Source organism: Pinus tabuliformis, chromosome X (genome assembly GCF_031772625.1).
Source record: "Pinus tabuliformis cultivar Carrire ecotype Pingquan chromosome X, CPIR1, whole genome shotgun sequence".
Classification (NCBI taxonomy): Eukaryota; Viridiplantae; Streptophyta; class Pinopsida; order Pinales; family Pinaceae; genus Pinus; species Pinus tabuliformis.
In genome coordinates, this window is record NC_142308.1 from 16322240 (window position 1) to 16342619 (window position 20380).

A 20380-nucleotide genomic window follows, 5' to 3' on the forward strand; every position below is an offset into this window, starting at 1 on the left:
AATGGGCTTGGCATAGTCTGGAATATGAAAGGACAAGTCCTTGTCATATCCAAGACCAGTTTTGTGCTTGTTGTGGACAAGCTGTTCCCAAGGTCTGATGATGGGCTTGGGAAGTGCAGACTGAGTTTCTGCATCTGCATATACAACTGTTGCTTTATTTGAATGAACTGTAACTTTATTAACATGCTGCTGATGGGTGGTTGTCTCAATGTTCTGAACAAAAACAGGTTCAGAATGGTGTCTATTTTGATGTAGCTCTTCTTGCTGTAGCTGTGATTCAAGCTGCAAAAAATCGATCTTTTCCTGTGCATTTTGTAAACATGTCTGAATTTCTGAGAGAGATCCTTTGCTGATTTGTAATGTGTCATCAACAGTAGATAATATCAGAGTTTTAAGGAACTGTAATACTTCACTGGTTCTGGCCATTTTTTCTTCAATGTCTGATTTACACCTTAAAAAACTGATCACAACTACTACTCAATGCAGAAAAGTAATATCTACTCACAGTACACAGCAATATCCTTTATAAATGTCAGCAAATGATCAGTGTGCAATATAAAGGATTACAATCAGCTCACCAAAATCTTTATGCAGCAGTGGAATCAAGGAATTAATGCACTATAATGAGTTTTAAATACAATTCCACAACTGGGGCAGCAACAACTGCAAACTTGCTTGGATCCTTCAAATACTCCTTCACTCTTCAACGTATATCAACACTTCAGTATCAGCTAATGAGAAGAATATACAGCCACACAAATAGTCTCTAAATGGCATCCAAATTGTGACAAACTCATTCTGGTATGGTAGAAATTGACCCAGAATACCAACAGACCAACCAGCAGCAATATATTAAGTAACTAGATAACTGTGTTTGAGCTCCTCCAAGTACAAACACTTTATAATTCGGCTCAGATCAGGAAGATGAACTCAGCGAGGCGAGCTGTAGTTTTGAATCGGAAACGGGAGTTCAGAGAAGCCTTTAGAGATGGAGATTCAGTTACCATTGCATTGTCATTTGGTTTCTTGTGTGTAAATTATGTAGAGGAAGAAGCCAGATAATCAATTCGGTGCAGAGGTTATATAAGGATACTGATATATATAGCAGTGGCACCCATAAATAAACTTTTTCTTTTTAATCTGAATACACAGTCAACAAATAGAAGTACAGAGGTCGTTTGCTTCCTAATAGTGGCCAAATAAACAAGGTGAATAAAATATTGGAACCTGGTTGCTTAGCTTAATTTGCAGCCCCTATATCTCTTCAAACTCGGCTTCTTTACACTAGCAATCTGCCCAGAATTTATCTTTGATGTAACACACAGCACCAAGAAAGCAAACTCGGTCCAGAAGTAGTTGTCAAGTGGTGTACGACTCCCTTGCTGTCACTTTTAGAACTCGTGGCTAGCTCAGAACTGGAGATTCAGTCATAGGAATTAAATCTGGCCACGTTCAACTGATGCACTCGGTCTTATGCATTCTCAGCAAACTCAGTACTTCGAATTCAAGGACTCAGGTGTGAACTTGTCTTCAGGTGGCAGAAAATCAACTCGAGTAAGAGATAACTCAGGCAGCAGCAAAAAGCTCGTGATTCTGGAATGAGGTTAGCTCCGGGTCATCATGCACTTTACTTCCCATGTATACAATGTAAACCTGAGATTTAGAGGAACTGGCAGAAAGCTGGAGCAAGTATGGCTGCTCTCATTTTCTCCATTCTGGCCTGCTTCAGAAAGCATCAATGCATGCTATTTCAATCTGGAAAAGAGAAAATAAGAATGTCCAACTCACAAACACCAGACTGGCACAGTACAGCTTGCTGAAAAGCTAAGAATCACAAAGACTTGAACACAATCTTGATATTGGATGTAGCCATTAACAGCTTAAGAAGTATAAATAACAGTAATCAGTTGCTATAAATTCACATTTTCTGTTTAAACAAAGTAAGTGGGCAGTCCCAAAGCGCCCCATCCGGGGCAGCACGAAGCTATGGTGAACGTACTACTGTCACAGGGGGAAGGCAACCCTTTGTCGGGCCAGGCCACCTGAAACGCTGAACGTGCTAGCCCAATGCTTTTTTTTAATCTTTTCGCAGGCGTACACACCCTATCTCTGAAACTACCCGGTCCTGATATTCTCCCCCCGCATTTATTAAAAAAGATATAACAATAATATTATCCTCCATAAACAAATGCCTAATTGCTTCACATGTGAATAGTGTGAAACTAAATTGAAATAATCAGTAGTCCTCCAAACAAAATTATATGCAAGTGATTTGTGATGATTGTCGTGTCCAGTGGAGAGGAATCTGAGGCCGCCATGGCCGTGAAGGTGGAGGGAATTGTCTGAGCTTTTAAACACACATGACATGCGATTAAAAAACAACGGAGAGAATGGTCGGTGAAATCAGAGATACTGGAAATGCGGCCAAGGTCATCTGTGCAATCTGCTATGAAGATGTCAAGCCCGTTATTGAGGATCTCCAGTCCGTGTCCCTCTGCGGCCACGTATTTCACGAGCTATGCTTGCAACAATGGCTAGAATACTGTCCGCCAAATAAGAAGGCTACTTGCCCTGTATGCAAACACCAATGTTCGAACAAAGACATTCACAGGCTCTACTTCCAGTCCGTTTCAGAGTCGACTCAGCAAACATACTCACAGCGTCCACGCAGCCCTGATTTTGAAGACGTTGAGGTGCTACGGGCAAATGTGAAAAGACTGGAGGGGCAGCTCACGGTTGTTACTGGTGCCTTGGAGTCTCATCAACAACACATTAAAGAAATAAGTGAGGAGCTTTCCTCAGACATTCCGGAAGGCTTCATCAATTTCTGCGTTCTCAGAGGCGAGCACCGGCTCCGTAACTACCACTCGGTGACCATAGCGGAGATATGATGGTATGGCATTATAGTATACCAACCAAGCAGAGAACGTTCAACAGCAACGTTCAAAATTCCAAAACGTTCAACACAAAGCCACAATTTTCAATTGAATCCGCACTGACATAGTATGCAACAGGCGCAGTTACCAGGTCAGAGACTTTTATGTCAGAAACGTTTATGAATGAGTGAGAGAGCTGAACAGTCAGAGACGTTTTATGAATCAGTGAGAGAGCATGAAACGCTTATGGACAGAGAGCGCAGGTAAAAATATGGCAGACAGACATGTCAGAAGAACCGCTTGGACAGTGCTGGACAGCGCCAGGAGCAGCTAACATGTAGCTGAAAAAATATTCGTGAGAAAATATTCCTGAGATGCAGAATTGATGGCAGAAATGACTACACAGAAAGGCCATAAGACAAATGGCTCACATTAATTATGCAGGGCAGGAATACGCCTGCTCTGATACCATGTTAAACACACATGGACAGCACAAGGGATATGAAAGATAAATCATGCAGTACAATTTTATTAACAAGAGATTTACATTTATAGTACATTATGTGACTCTTGGGTTTCAGATCCCAAGGTCTCTTGGACTGCTTTGGTCTATTCGGCTTCCACACTAACCCATTTAGGATTAGGTGTCCAACAATTATTTTAATATAAAAATATTATTCATTTTCTATGAGAAAAATATATATTATATAATCTTTTTAATATAATGATAATTAATAGTTTTGTTTTAGCGGTTATCAGTAAGGTTTATTATTTTATTCACTTCGAATCAATTTACTAGACACAGCCATAAGGATTTTAGCAATATACTTAAAACCCGACACAATGGAATTGTTAGATCGTACGAGATTTTTATAGGACATGACTATGTAATATAGTCTATTACACTAGGCAAAACATAATTATACTTTATGATATTATTTCACCCCATCAAAATAAAACATAGTTTTCCACATAGGTTATTGATCGATCTCACTCGAGCATTTTCCTTCCAAGTTATCGTAATTACAAATGCATAATCAATTTATTTGTTAATTAATTTATCAAATAATGTTATATAAATCTATGAATGAGTTTTCATATAAAAATAATCTTCTCCTCACACAATTATTTAGTTGAGTAAATATTTCAACCACATATCAACTTAGGAAGTTGGTTATTTGGAAAATATCTCTCAACCCAACTAGATTTAATAAATTTCATAAAGAGAAAAAACTTCTTTTAAGAAAATACTCTATTTAATCATGACCAATAATCATAACAAGTAAGATTTTCATACTCTAAATTCCCCCTTAACGACTATTTGTTTTAATCTTGATTAGTTGAGGTCTTCACCAATATCTTCTCCTAACACATGATCCACTATGAATTGAAGCACCTCATGATTAACAAAGTTTATCATTGGTCAAACTTGACATTTACAAACCTTATCAAAATGTTAATGTCCATATAAAGAGCCAACCATCCACTAGAATGGATGGCTAATCATCGAGGTAGTCAAAACTAAGAATTGGTATGGAATGATGAAATTAGCCTACCGAGGACGGGTCGAATAGCATGAACTAGCTTGATTGAAAGGATTAGAGAATTAGGGACCGACTAAATAAGTTTGGGTTGGTAGGTCGACAAGAAATATATTGTGCACACTTGTAAGGGCCTGTGAAGTCCCGCATCTACAACCAATATTTGACGGTAAATGATCTATTTTCGACCTCCATAACAACAATTAATGTAACAAGTTTTATTTCTTGGCATCATTATCTGATGGGACTTCATTGCACCTAGTTAATTACAAAGAACAACGATTATTCTCGTGACGGCCTGTAATATTCTAGATCAAACTTTTACTGCTAATATGGAAATTTAGAATTTAAATCTTCCATGGTAAATATATCAATAAGATTTTTTTTGGAATTTACTGTAATGTCGTTGCCGAATAATCTGGAACTAAAACTTGGAACTTGCAAGAAATAATTTATGCAGTAAAATATTTGTCATAAATTGAGTTATTTCATCAATTCCATAAATAATTTATGTGCAAAATTCCATAATACCATTCACTAGAAATAATTTACTGTGATAACCCTCCATTCCAAATAAAATTATTTTAGATGCAGTAAATGATTCAAAACATAGCATCTATTCTAGATGGGGATTTTACCGGAACTTTAATAATTATTTCCAAACCCTAGTCACATAATCTCAATAGCATGTATTCATCATAAGAATATTTAAATAAAAAATTTATCATTTATAGAAAGTAAATAGTTTGCATGAGCCAGAAATATTGTACATTACTGACATTAACCAAAATTGTTGCGAGAAATAAAAAAATACCATGAAGCACGAAATATTGGTAAATAAATGCAACAAGTTATTTTACAATAAATAAAATGCCTTCCAAATACGAAATAAGACAATGAAGGTCACTTGTGGAACTCGGATGGACCCACTTAAGAGACTAGTAGGATTGGGTTTTTTCTGATTTCCCCTAATGTCACTGCAGAGTTTTTGTCCTAGGATCATAATGGAACTGGCCAGGCCAAGTCCTCGACAAAATATACGATAAAAATAACAAATTTAGGATGATCTAAATTCCTTTCTCCTCCTCCTTTTTAAAGGCTTCATGGGACTCTCTATAATCTTCTAGAATCTTTTATTATTATACCATGGGAAAATACCACAGGAAAATGCCATGGGAAAATACCATAAATACCATATATTTTATGTCTTCACATCGAAAAGGGTTATTTCACTCCTATAACATGGCTGCCACCAATGATGGAAGTCCATCCAAGCCACACCATTAGAAAAAGGAATATTACAAATCCTCTTGCCCCAATATTTCTTTCCCTCAAGAAATTCACATATGTCTACCAGTCTGGTTGGCCAAAGAAGTTGAGTACCAATACCAAGGTCCCATATGAACCACTAAATCGTCATAGTATGCCACTGAATCACACAATCAAGGATAGATCCCTCTATGCCTAGATCCTCAATCAACCTCTCAATCAACTGCCCACAAATAGATCCATTGGCCTATGAACTGCCACCTAGATCCCAATTCAATCATTGACTCATCTTTCCATCAACAGATCCACCTGGATCCCAATGCCACCATAACCAAAATTCATAGCCCTTGCATCATGGCTCTAACTGTATTATGTCCCTAGCTAAGGATTTCCTACCAAGACTCATCTCATCAATCAGGTACCAACTCATAATATCTTGCCAATCCATCTATTGGCATTTGTCCTATGTGTAAATACTCACACGAGAAAAAATACCATCATGTTGATGTTGCACTACTATGATCCTAATTAGGATGATCCTAAGTTGTTGGACTATTGCTTGGTCTTTCCCCACCTGTAAAACCCATCTGGAAGGCTCCCACAAGGTCCATCTGTAAAAAAATTCCCCTTTTATTCCAATGCATAGAGGTAAGCTGATAGAGTTGCAAAACCCTATCAATGCTTATCCCTGAAGAGGTCTACTCTGCGACTTCCAAGTATATTTATCTTGCTACCTTATGAGGGACTTGAGTCATTCCTCAACACTATATAGCTTGGTTGTTGACTCGACACATCCCCCTATGAGCTCCTCAATTTTCTTGTTCTCCTGTAAGACAATGCCTCGGACTTTCCAAATTCTTTGCTTCAACATCATAATATTTGTCTTGTAATGCTTAATATTTTCCTGGAAGTCCTTTCCTAGTAATTCTAGTGCCCTGCTGAATTTTTTGGCCCAACTATCACAGCTCCAACTTGAGCCTCTTACCATCTCTCTTAAAATGTATTCATTCTACACACTACATTTGTCATTCTCCCCCTCATCTTCATGCTCATCATGCATATTTACTACTACTAGCTCCTCACTCAAGTCTCCCTGGATTCCTTCTCCCTGGCCTTCTCCACATGTGTAAACAATCTATTGTTCATCCTCCTCCTTATATCCAATCCTAAGTGCTCATCATGTATGTTGTACCCATGCACCTCTAAGTGTTCATCATGTGTGTTCATCACTACTGACTCATCCTGCAAGTCTCCTTGAATGTCTTTTCCTTGCCCTTCAATGCTCAAAAAAAACATTTTGTTGCTCAAGTGGATAGTTACTTAACTACTCATTTCCTCCATGGATGTTCTCCTAGAAATATATGGACTTAGTGGTACAAAATTCTACCTCATCAATAACATTAGGAAAAATTTGCTCCTTCCCTTCTCCATGCACTTCTAAGTGCTTGTCATGTTGGCTTATCATTATCGACTTATCTTGCAAGTCTCTTTAAATGTAATCACACTAATGCTTACCATCTATGCTTGACTCCTCAAATTCTTCATAGGTTCTCTCCAAAAAATTAATGGACCAAAATATAGAATAATCCTCATAGTCAGAAGGAATATTCTCGTGCTTGTCCCATGTAGTCTCCTTCCTATCATGCAGGAATGAATGGTTAGATTCCCAATGTGCCTTGCAGATAAAGCATAAACCTTTCTTTATTAGCTCATTCTTGCTACTAGTTTTACTCCCTTTGTTCTTTCTTTCTCCATTAATCCTCGTCAACTCCTTCTTCGTTAGCTCCCTTCTAAGAAGTTTTATGTTCTTCCTGACCAACCTCTCAACTAGTTCATAGGCAACTAGTGATAAAATTAATTCCTTTTTCCAAATTGATAACAACTTGGATCTTAGGCTTTTACAAATGAAATCATCTTCAACTAATAATAGGGACACCATGTTTTACACGCTTGTTTTGACAATGTCTGGATGAGTTGTTATAATGTGAGTGCAAAAGTACTGGAGCATCTGAAGGATTAAGTCATTACACTCTAGATCAAGCATAAGTATACCCAATATGAATTTTTCCATGCGTTCTAAAATTTTTCACCTCTAAAAAAAGTAAGAACCATGATATTGTCCAACCCTTGCAAGGCTTTTGTCATCAACCAAAAAATCCTTCTCATGATGTCATCATTGCAGGGCAATAGTGGCGTTATTAAGGCTAGGGTTTTACTGAGACAAGAGGCGATTGTGAGTCTAAACTTTTTACAAGAATGTTCCAAGAACTTGGGTTGTACCAAAGAAAGCATGGATGGCTTCAGGGCCCAACTGTAATTTTTCCAATTTGATTTCTCTATTCGACATAGAGACATGTCTAATGCGTCCAATTATAGGAAGAAATATTTTAACTTTGTACCCTGCAATCTGGATCCAAGTCAAAGAGAAACTTACTTTTTAGATCTTCTTTTTGGATATCCTTTTACTATTGAAGGGTAGGATGGAACTTCCGAGAGAAAGGCATGTTGTTCCACTCTTAATTATGATCTATAAGTTGTTGCATTTTTTATCCACAAAAGTGTTGCAGCCCAGAGAACCAATTGATGTATTACTATGTTAATTTATGTGACATTTATAAAAGGAAAGTGATGAAAAAGTGGCTTGGCATCAATGGATCTCAATACTTAAACTTTTGTTTCTCTCCTTAGCTTTCTTCAATGAAATCGATTTACCCCTTTTGATAAATCGATCTATAATGGGATTGAATTTTCCTCTAAATAATAGCGGAGAAACAAGATGTTGCAATAATAATAATAACCCAATGTAGCAATAGTTGGTGTGTAAGAAAATTCTCCTACTAATAATTAAATCCTCAAAATTGACCTCCTACAACAAGGGTTGGAAATAAATTATATTTCGTGGAGATAATAAACCCTTGTAGAGATTTCGTTGAGAAAACGAAATAATAATAAATCCATAAATAATTCTCCTACAAATAATGATTTCTGGTAATAAACCCATGCAATAGCAATATTCTCCTACAATAATTATTGGAAAGACAATCTTTGCAAAATCAATCCCCATGTAATATCTAGTGTGGAATAATTTGCGGAAATAATAATAAATCATTTTATTTTATGTAGGATAAATAATAATATACCATTCTAAGTATGGGGACAATATCATGGTTCTTACTTTTTGCATCACCCCTGTGAGCATCACCCGATGCAATGAGTGCTAAGTGAACTATTCAAAAATCATGAGAAATTAGTCAGTTACGACTACCTCTCATGGAAATGGTCATACGTGAATGACTTACTTAACGCAGTTGAATCCCAAAATGATATATAATATACCATTCATCTGCAAATAATAGATGGAAAGAAAATTTCCCGCAATAAAATGTGAACCCTTGAAAACAGGCCAAGAAAATAAAAATATAAATCTGCCCAGTAAATAATTTCTACAGTAAATGGAAAATCAATGTTTTTCTCATAAATATCAACCACTAAATACCATTAAATCAATATACAATGTAGATGATTTGGCCTTGATAATTTGATAATAATTTGGCCCCGTGGATATAGATCTTGTCCCAAAGATAGTTAATTTAATCCATAGGGGAAGTAGAGATGATCAATGATTTCCCTCTTCAAATGTATCATTTGGATTCTTGCCTAAGGATGACCTCTGTCTACAAATTCTGACTAGATCCGATCTAATAATGCCTGAAAGAAAAGAAAAAAAAAACGCTCGAACTAGTTGTAGGAACACTTCCAAAAATAATTTACTGGAAAATAAGAGACCAACTAGAGTGATATCGAGTACAACCGAAGATGGAAAATTGAGTCTAGGGTAAAAGAAAATCCCACCGAAGTTACGATAGGAATTTTCAATCTTGCAAATAAAACTTGATCTGCTATCAATAACTCTCAGGCTCGCAAGATGCACAACTCTAATAGCAGTGTAATATTTTGCTAGAAATTTTACTTCTAATATGAAAATTTAGAATTTAAATATTCCATAATAAATATCCCAATAGGAAAATTTCTTGTATTTACTGTAATGTCTGTAACAACCCTAATGAAAAGTTCTTGTAATAAAAGTTAATAAAGGCAAAATAAGACCACAGGTAAGGGACACGTATTCCAAGTTGAATGTTGCGCAAAGATATCCTAGTGGGCATCACTGGATGTGTGTTTTGGCTAAGGAAATTGGCAAAGGCAAAGGCATTAAAAGGCGAAAAAGGTATTTTGGCACATTTATTTATGAAAATAAAGGAAATTAGGAGAAAAGGAAGGTAAAAGGTCACAGGTTGCATGTGAGGAGGAAATTGAAGGAAAATAATGGAAAATGAAGAAATTAGAGGCCTCATGCATAAAAAGGCTTATGAGGATCAGTTCATGGCTTTTGGCAAGTTCAAGTTTGGAGCTCTCTTATTATTTTCTCACTCTCACTCTCTTGGTCACTTAGAGTTTTCTTGGAGCACTCTAGTTTAGAGCAAGGAAAGGAAAAGCAAGCAAGGAAAAGGAAAGCAAGGAAAGGAAAGGAAAATCAAGCAAGGATCAAGGAAAGGAAAGAAGGATCAAGCAGCTTCAGCAAGAATACTTGGAGGTAACCTTTTGCATGTGTGATTTCCTAACTGGTTGGGACATGCATGGCTTTGCATGTTGGTGTATGGTTCTCTTTCTATTAGTGGCATGGTTTTGTCGCGTTATGACAGTGAATTTTAGCCTATCCTAGCCTTTTTCCAAATGCCATGGTATGTTGGGATGCTTATTTCGGTTTTATAGCTTTGGAATTGCTGGATGCATTCCAGAATCTTGGGCGGAGGTGGTCTCAAGGTTCATTCTCAAAGGCCTAGGAATCCCTTGACTAGTTTTGGTGGGATACACCATAAAGCCTGAGGGATAATTCCTGATTTAGGGCTTAGTGATCCAAGTTTGGATTGCGGTAAAGCCGGAGAGACAAGGAGACGGAAAATTACTCAAGGATAGTTAGGGATTCTAGATGGCATTCCAAGTTCTGTTGTGTTGTGATCGGAGCACAAGTTTTTGTGTGATCATGGTTTAGTGAGGGTGGAGGTGGTTGATCCAGGAGGATCTTATGTCAGTTCAGTTCAACAAGGAAGTCAATGCATCTTCAACTTCGTCAGCTTCGCCAGTATGTCTTCATGGTTAATGAGGTGGCTTGAATTTGATATTTTGGGAAAATTGTATGTAATGGGGTTCATGAACTAAAGTCCTAAGACCTAAGCCTAATTTCTAAAACCTAGCACATCTAACATTACAAAACCTTGGCAAACAAACCTTTCAGACTTTATAATATAAATCCAATGTAAAACAGTTAACCGCGTGGGTAGAAAACTGCAGCGGAATCGTCAGCATGAGAACAGTTGGGATAAGCCATGACCGTTGAAGGACCGTAACCACGTGGGAAAGGAATTTGTCAGGTGGAGCTTGTAATGTGAATAGTCAGGGATGAAGTTTGGGAGACCGCCAACCGTCAGTGGAACCGTCGGAGATAAACCACCCAAGCATCCGCCTTTGGTTAGACCATGCCTGGTCACATGCCACCATCAACAACTTCTGCGCCATTAGCTGACTGACAGCGGCAATTTATAACCTATGGTCTAAATTTGGGTTTTAATTTGCTTTATTCATAGTTGTTTAAATCAACCACCATGGCACCTTATCTCTATGTGTCACTATGTGACAAGACTGAGACCCATGAATCCTTAATGCTAACCATTCATGCCAAGTTTAGCCAAAAGGAGTTTGAATGAACCTACAACACTATAAATTCATCCTTTTACTCATGGAGAAGACATTATAGTGGTTTTGAAACTATGTAGTCAGATTGCTGAAGAGAAAGGCAGTTTTGTTTTCAGTGTTTCTTGGTCATCCAGAGGCAGAATTGGGAACTGAGACATGCATTGGAAAGCTAGGAGAGAGAGCTTTCTATTGAAAGAGACTAGAGATGTCTGTGAGAAAATTTAGTATGGATTTTTTTTGTGTAAATACTTCCTTGGTTCAATCCTTAATAAAATGGATGCCCATCTTGAAAGCAGACCCGGAGACGTAGTCCATTAGGGAAAAACTCCGTAATCAATGTTTGATGTCTTCTATATTTGTTCTTTGTTGCAAATCCATGTTTAATTATGCTTATTAAGTTCTTGATTAAGTCGTAAATCAATTTCTTTCCTTCAATTTTCCACATTAAGTGAATTCGTTCACTGTTGGAAAATATTCATTTCTACTTCAGTTTTATTTATGATCCACTTCAGATCATATAATTTGGTATCAGAGCAGGTTGTGTTTTGTATAATTTTTTCCAGTGAATGTTAACTAGGTCAAGGTCATGATAGAGAGAAGGAACACTTGAGGAGTTCGATCCAGAAATTGGAAAGCGAAAAGTCGCTTTTTGATCGACAATGACAGGATCCGATGCAGGTGAAACTCCTGAAGGGAAGGTCATGGATCAAGAACAATTTCAGAAAATGCTTTTGAGCATGCAGCAGATGTTGGGAGATATATACAAAAATAAGAAGGCGAGAGATGCAGCTTATTCTTCAAAGACATCGAAGAAGGACAAGGGAAAAGGCAAGGCTGCTAAACCTCCTTCTCCTCCATCATCTCCATCATCATCATCTTCTTCTTCTTCTTCCAGTTCTGATTATGAAAGATAAAAGAAACCTGAGAATCATCTGTTTTGAAACTTGATGTTAAATTTGAACTACCTATTTATGATGGTGAAATGAATCCTGGAAAGATAGATAACTGGATTAAGCAGTTAGAAGTGTATTGTAGAATTCATAACATTTCTGATGAAAAAACAAAAATTCAGTTAGATACACTTAGAATGGGGGGAACAACTTTAATCTGGTGGGAAAGTAAAACTCAAATAGATGTAAAGCAGAAAGGTAAAGTCATCTCTTCATGGTCTAAGTTTTTAAAAGCTCTCAGAAAACAATTCTATCCTTTGGGATACATGCAACAATTTGTTATGGATTGGCAACATTTGAGGCAAGGTAAAGGGCAGAATGTTAACGAGTTTACTCAAGAGTTCAATAAGAAAGCTTTGGTGCTTGGTATTCCATTGGATACACATGAAACTTTATTAAAGTACATTGATGTTTAATCCTGATGACTTTGATGAAGTGTGTGTTCAAGCCATACATATTGAATCAGGTGGAAGACCATTCAAGTTTTCACCAAAAGCATCCAGACAGTTGGAAATCAAAGATTCCAAAGACAACAAGAGGAAGAGAAATTCTAAGGGAAAGAGATCAACGACAACTCAGAAGGAAAGTGAAAGACCTACTTGTACTTACTGCCAAAGGATCGGACATGATGAAGCCAAGTGTTGGAAAATTCACCCAGAACTTAGACCGAAGAAGTTCCAGAAGAAGAAAGGTGAAAAGAAGGCTAATGCAGCAATCCGATAAGATTTGGGCTCCAACTCAGGGGATGAAAGGAAAATAACCGCAATGGTTTCGACAGGTAAAGATTCTGACACTGGTTCAAGTTCTAGTACTTCTGCAACTTCTTCAAACATAAATCATTTGAATGAGGATAAAAGAGTCGAATTATTTCATATAAGGATAAATTCTAAACACAAAAAATAGATACATTGTTTGACAGTGGATCACAGGCAAATTTAATATCTGAAGATTTAATTAAGAAATTGGATTTGGAGACACAGAATCATCCAAGACCATACCCATTAGGTTGGCTAAATGAGACTCAGATTAGTGTCACAAAGCAGTGTCATTTAAAATTTTCCATCACAACTAATTACATTGATGAAGTGGATTTAGATGTGATTCCAGCAGACATATGTGGAGTAGTGCTATGGATTCCTTATCTCTATGATCATGATGCAGTGTTTCATAGGAAAGAGCATAAATATCACCTTAAGAAATATGGGAATGAATACATTGTCATGACACATAAACTCAAAACACACTTGGATTTAGTTACTACTAATTAGATGAAGCGATTAATAAGTTCAAGTAATAGATATGTACTCATGGTTGTAAAAGAACAACATAAGGATCAACATGATGATTTTTCCGGTTGTGAATCTCAGTTTAAATATGGATTGGTTAAAGTGGTAGATTCTTTTCAAAGTCTATTTAAAGAACCAAAACATCTTCCTCCTAAACGAGAAATACAACATGAGATACAATTGTTGTCTGATGCCCCTCTTCCTAATGTCGGAATGTATCACATGTTAGTTATAGAGAATGAAGAAATAAAGAAACAAATCCAAGAGTTGATTGAAAAGGTTTCATTCGACCCAGCTCATCTCCATGTGGCTCACCCATAATTTTGGTTCCTAAGAAAGATGGGACATGGAGAATGTGTGTCGACTTTAGGGCCTTGAACAAAATCACAATAAAAAACAGGTATCCTCTTCCCAGGATAGATGATTTACTTGTTCAACTGAAAAATGCAGTCTATTTCACTAAGTTGGATTTGCGCAGTGGGTATCATCAAATTTTCATTGCAGAAAATGACATCTGGAAAATTGCATTCAAAACTAGGCAGGGACTATTTGAATGGTTAGTAATGCCTTTTGGTTTGTGTAATGCTCCAACAACTTTCATGCGGGTTATGAATGATGTATTCCGCCTATACAATGATAAATTTGACATAATCTACATAGATGATATCTTGATTTTCAGTTCCAGTATGGAAGAGCATGTTAGGCATGTTAAACAGGTTTTCAAAGTGTTGCACAAGCAAAAATTGTACCTTAAACTTTCCAAATGTGAGTTTGGGAAAACTTCATTGAATTATCTTGGTTACATAGTTGGAGGTGGTAATTTGAAAATAGATCCAACTAAAATCGATGTGATTGTTAAATGGCCAAGACCACAAAATGTGACTGAAGTTAGGAATTTTCTAGGTGCAATTCAATATTGGAGAAAATGTATTGCTCAGTTTTCTTTGATTGCATCACTGTTACATGCTTTAACAACTTCTAAAGTTTCCTTTCAGTGGGGAGAGATACAACAAAAAGATTTTGATACACTTAAGCAGAAAATTGTCACAGTACCAATCTTAGATTTACAAGATCTTCAACAGCCATTCGAAATTGAAACAGATGCTAGTGGTTATGCAATGGGTGTAGTTTTACTTCAAAAATGGAAACCAATTTGTTTTCATTCTGAAACTTTTATAAGGTAGTTATAAATTATCTGACATATGATAAATAACTATTTGCTTTGGTTGAAAGTGTAAAGAAATGGAAACACTATTTAATGGGTGAGGAAATAGTGATTCACACAAATCATCAATCGCTTCAGTACCTTCAGTCTCAGACTAATTTGCAACAATCTTGTCATTACAGATGGATGGGATTTCTTCAGCAATTTCACTTAGTAATTAATTACAAGAAAGGAGTAGCAAACAAAGTAGTTGATATGTTGTCTAGACCATCTTTGAATGCTTCAGCGGTGCTGTAGAATAGTTCTTTACAACATGAGAGTTATATAGAACAATATAGTACAGATGTTGATTTCAAAAATATTTATGAATCACTAACTCATGGTACTCAGGTGGAAGAAGTCAATTATCATGTTCATGATAGGTTGCTATATCATCTAGGTAAGTTGTCCATACCACAGATAGAAAGGGCACATGTTATTCGGGAAGCACATTCTTCTCACATTTTAGGACATTTTGGTGTAAGAAAGACAACAACACAAATTCAAAGGTATTGTTACTAGCCTTGTATGTATGAAACAACTTTTAAGTACATTAAAGGATGTGTGATGTGTTCGACTAGCAAGCCAAGCAATCGAAAGATCAGTTTGTACATGCCACTTCCAGTTCCTTTGTGACCATGGGACAACATTTCCATGGACTTTGTTGGAGGACTTCCTATGTCCAGGAGAGGGCATGATTACATGTATGTTGTGGTTGATAGATTCAACAAGATGTGCATTCTTATTCCATGAAAAAAGCAAGTGACAACTGAATAGACTGCACAGATGTTCTTTCAACAGGTAGGGGTTCATTTTGGGTTACCTACTTCCATTATTTTTGATCGAGACACTCGTTTTGTAGGAGAGTTTTGGTCCACTTTGTGGGGACTCATGGACACAAAGCTGAAGAAGAGCACAAATTTTCATCCATAGACCGACGGACAGATAGAAGTGGTGAATAGGACAGTCATACATATCCTCTGAGGTTACTGCAGTAAACATCCTAAGTTGTGGGATGAATATTTAACTTATCTGCAGCATGCTTACAATCAAGCCTTACATTCTTCAACTAATCAATCGCTATTTGAAACATGTTTTGGGTATCTACCAAAGTCACTGGTGGATTTGATGTTCGGTGAATAAGATAAAGTGGGTGGATATGATGATGCAAATAAAGTGATTAAGTTCATTCAATGGATACAATAGATACATGAAGTAGTGTAGGATCTGTTAGAGAAGAGTCAGGCCAAGTACAAAATGCATCGTGACAAGCATCGAGTCCATCATCATTTTTAGGTCGGCGACCAGGTATGGTTGTATACTAGTAAAGACAGGTGAAAGGTGAAGGTAAGAAACTAAAACCCATCAGGTATGGTCCTTTCAAGATTGTGGAAAAGATTGGAAATAATGAATTCCGTTTAGATTTACCTCCTTACATGCGTATTTACTCAGTTGTAAATGTGGAAAATCTGAAGTTGTATGAACCTCTGATGATCATGGATCTAGAGGAAGATGCATAGATTCCTACTGTTGATGATTTTGCATCTGAGTATATGAATGATTTGCAGGAAGATACCATCTTGGACAGGAAGGTTCGATCTTCAAGGCATGGAGACGTTGAATATATTCGAGTGGAACTCAAAGGCATGAATCTGAGCAAGGCGAGGTGGATGGAGATCAGAAAAGTGAGGGAGTTGTACCCTCACCTGATATCTACTTAAATCAAACTTTTGTGGTTGAAAATCTTTCAAGTGGAGAGGATTGATCCAAGAGGATCTTATGTCAGTTCAGTTTAACAAGGAAGTCAATGCATCTTCAGCTTCGCTAATATGTCTTCATGGTGCAGAAAGTATTCATGGTTAATGAGGTGACTTGAGTTTGATATTTTGAGCAAACTGTATGTAATGGGGTTCATGAACTAAAGTCCTCAGACCTAAGCCTAATTTCTAAAACCTAGCACATCTAATACATTACAAAACCTTGGCAAACAAACCTTTTAGACTTTATAATATAAATCTAATGTAAAATAATTAACTGCATGGGGAGAAGACCGTAGTGGAACCGTCAGCATGAGAATAGTTGGGATAAGTTGCGACCATTGGCGGAACGTAACCGCATGGGAAAGGAAACCGTCAAGCAGAGTTGGTAATGTGAACAGTCAGGGATGAAGTTTGGGAGACTGCCAACCTTTAGCAGAACCGCCGGAGATAAACTGCCTAGGTGTCCGCCTTTGGTAAGACTGTGCTTGGTCACATGCCACTGTCAACCACTTCTACGTCGTTAGCTAACTGTCGTCGGCTATTTATAACTTATGGTCTAAATTTGGGTTTTAATTTGTTTTATATTCAGTTGTTTAAAGCAACCACCATGGCTCCTTATCTCTATGTGTCACTATGTGACAAGACCGAGACCCATGAACCCTTAATGCTAACCATTCATGCCAAGTTTAGCCAAAAGGAGTTCGAATGAACCTGAAACACTATAAATTCATCCTTTTACTCATGGAGAAGATATTAGAGTGGTTTTGAAGCTTTGTAGTCAGATTGCTGGAGAGAGAGGAAATTTTGCTTTCAGTGTTTCTTGGTCGTCTGGAGGCGAAATTGGGAACCAAGACAGACTTTGGAAAGCTAGGAGAGAGAGCTTTCTGTTGACAAAGACCAAAGGTGTCTAAAAGCACATACAGTCTGGTGTTTTTCTATGTAAATAATTCCTTGGATCAATCCTTAATCAAACGGCCGCCCATCTTGAAAGCAGACCCGGGGATGTAGTCCATCAGGGATGAAATCTGTAATCAATGTTTGTTGTCTTCTATCTTTGTTATTTGTTGCAAATTAATGTTTAATTATGATTCTTAAGTTCTTGATAAAGTCATAAATCAATTGCTTTTCTTCAATTTTCCACATTAAGAGATCGAGTTAACAATCAATTCACGGTTGAAAAATATTCAATTCTACTTCAATTTTATTTATGATCCATTTCAAATCAGTGGTTTAAACTCTAGATTCCCTTGGTTGTTCTATGAGATCCCGCATTCATGCTTGGAATATGGCACAGGGGTGATTGTCTGAAAGAGAGATTTGGTTCAGCCATGCCTATGGTCAGGTGGTATGTGGAAGTCCCGAACCTAGTCGGATTTTCCTATGATTAATAAAAGATAAGTTCTCTTAATTTTTCACTGATTTACATGTGGATTTAATTTCTTTCATATCTTTGATATTTATATGGTTTTGTGCTGGTTATAAGCATGGTTGTATGATTGGTTCATTTCATGGTTATTTCATATATTTACTTCTAACTATTAAATGGATAGATGCAAGACCTAATTGATGATGTAGTAGTTCAATGGAGAAGGAGGTGATCCTTCTGGTTATGTTTCATAAGTTGTTTCAGTTGTTTATGCTCTGTCTTGTATCTTAGACCTGTAGGTTACATTGATGTGAAGTGTTTAATAGATGTCAGTCCTGGTTGGGGATGCTCAGGCCTAGTCATGAGGGTGGTTTTTGATTGATAAACATTTTTATTATGTTTTTAATGAATTCTGGAAGTTACAATAAGTTTTGGGCAGAGGTTAGGATTCTGGGCTAGAAAAGTGGCTTAAATCTCGGGGTCAATGGCACAAAACTGGAAATTCTGGTCCATAGTCACTGGCAGACAGACGTGTGAGAACGACTTTAGGTTTCTGGTCACTCCCTTGCCCATAGCATGAGAGCGACTATGCCCTAAGAGCTGCAGAATAGTAGTGGGACTCAGGGACAGGTTGTCTGAGTGGCTGACTTTTCTTATGAGGGTTATGTTGATGATGTTGGATGATTGTATGTGATGTTCCATCGATTCCACTTCCTTAAGGTGACATAGGAGGTTGAATATGATTGTAGTAGCATCTCTCCTCATGTATACCCCGGTTGACATGGTTACTTTGGGTAGACTTGGGAGGGGGTGTTACAATGTCATTGCCTAATAATCTATACTTAAAACTTAAAACTTAAAACTTGCAAGAAATAATTTTTGCAGTAAATCCTTTGTCATAAGTGGAGTTATTTCAAAAAATGTCATAAATAATTTTTGTGCAAAATTCCATAATTTCATTCATTAGAAATAATTTACTATGATAAACCCTTGATATGAAGTAAAAATATTCCAGACGCAATAAATGATTCAAAACATAGCATCTATTATCACCTAGATTGACCTCAGGCTGAAGGGAGGTAATTCTAGGGTAACCACAAACCAAGCTTAACCTGGTAGCTAGCCCTAACAGGTCGAGAGAGGGCTCTCTCCTTATGGATCTCAGTCAAAGTGACTGGATCAGATAGGGATTTTAGGCTAGGTATAGTAGCTCGAAAGGTTTTGATTGAATTTGTTCGTGTTTGCTGGATCAAATGGAGTTAGGCAGTTTAGGTCTGGGAAATTAGGTCAGAATGCAGGGTGTTCTATGGGGCAAGGTAGGTATGATCTTCAACACCTTAAGCTTGATGGGGTGAAAGGATAGATTGGTGAGGAGCTGAGGAGGGCATGTAACGATCATGTATCCTTCTCAAACAACAGAAAACATAGAATACTAAATGATTTCCCAAGGTAGAGCACTGCAAACAATGAATTCTACCTATCTATCTTGATATCATTTAGTTAGAGGTAGTGAAATAGATGATGGCATACATAAAACATGTAAACAACTGATAAAAAAATAAGAAACTATGAAGAAGCACCATACCACAAGAATCCCATAAAAATAGCTGCAACTCCTATTAATTTCCTTGCCAAACTACTTACAATGATGTACAATATAGTTCAGAGCATCCAAGTGAATCCAACCTCACCAAATGACCAAGAAAACACATAATATAGACATCTAAACTACCCATCCTAACCTTCAGGGGTCGAATCCATGAGAAGAGGGGCAGTTTCAACCATTTCTCATCTAAGAACTGGAATATAGGTAGTCAAACAACTTGCCTCTATAAGTAGGGAAACTGATTCATTAGCCTCAAAACCACCTCTAACTAATGAATCTACCTTATAACACCATTTACCATCACATTTACATGCCATGTCATTAATTACATGAGTGAAAACATCCATGAGGAGAGAGAAGACAAATCCACAGCCAAAACAGGCGAAATTTTGATTTTCTGAGAAAACTGGTCAAAAGCACAGTGCCACTTTCCACCTGCTTTTGGAGGCCTTCCCCTTAGCAAAATTGAGCCCATGATAGCTCATTGGAAAGGCCTTCAAGTCTAGTTTCTGGAACAACTAGAATTTTTGAATTTGGAGGTAATTTCCCCCCTCAAAACGTGAATCTCCCAAGACTGCTTATGTGTGTCAAAAAAAGGCAGAAAGGTCATTTTTTGGTAGTTTTTGGACCTTTTGGAGACCCAGATTTGCTCCAAAACTTCTAAAATTTTTTAGGGAGTATGGTCTCATCATGCTGAATCCAAATATGCAAAACTTTTCTCCATCTAAGGCCTCAGGAAAATGGGCAAATTTTCTGTGTTAAGAATTT

General features: G+C 37.1%; 1 protein-coding gene across 1 annotated transcript in view; it reads right to left on the reverse strand.

Moving 5' to 3' along the window:
- Positions 1-2943: 2943 nt before the first annotated feature.
- Positions 2944-20380, reverse strand: part of LOC149138083 (glutamate receptor 3.1-like) — a 39292-nt gene continuing 21855 nt past the window's right edge. Inside the window, exon 6 of the mRNA XM_089450240.1 lies at positions 2944-3072. Coding sequence (XP_089306366.1) covers positions 2944-3072 — 129 coding nt within the window. The remainder of the gene's footprint in view (positions 3073-20380) is intronic.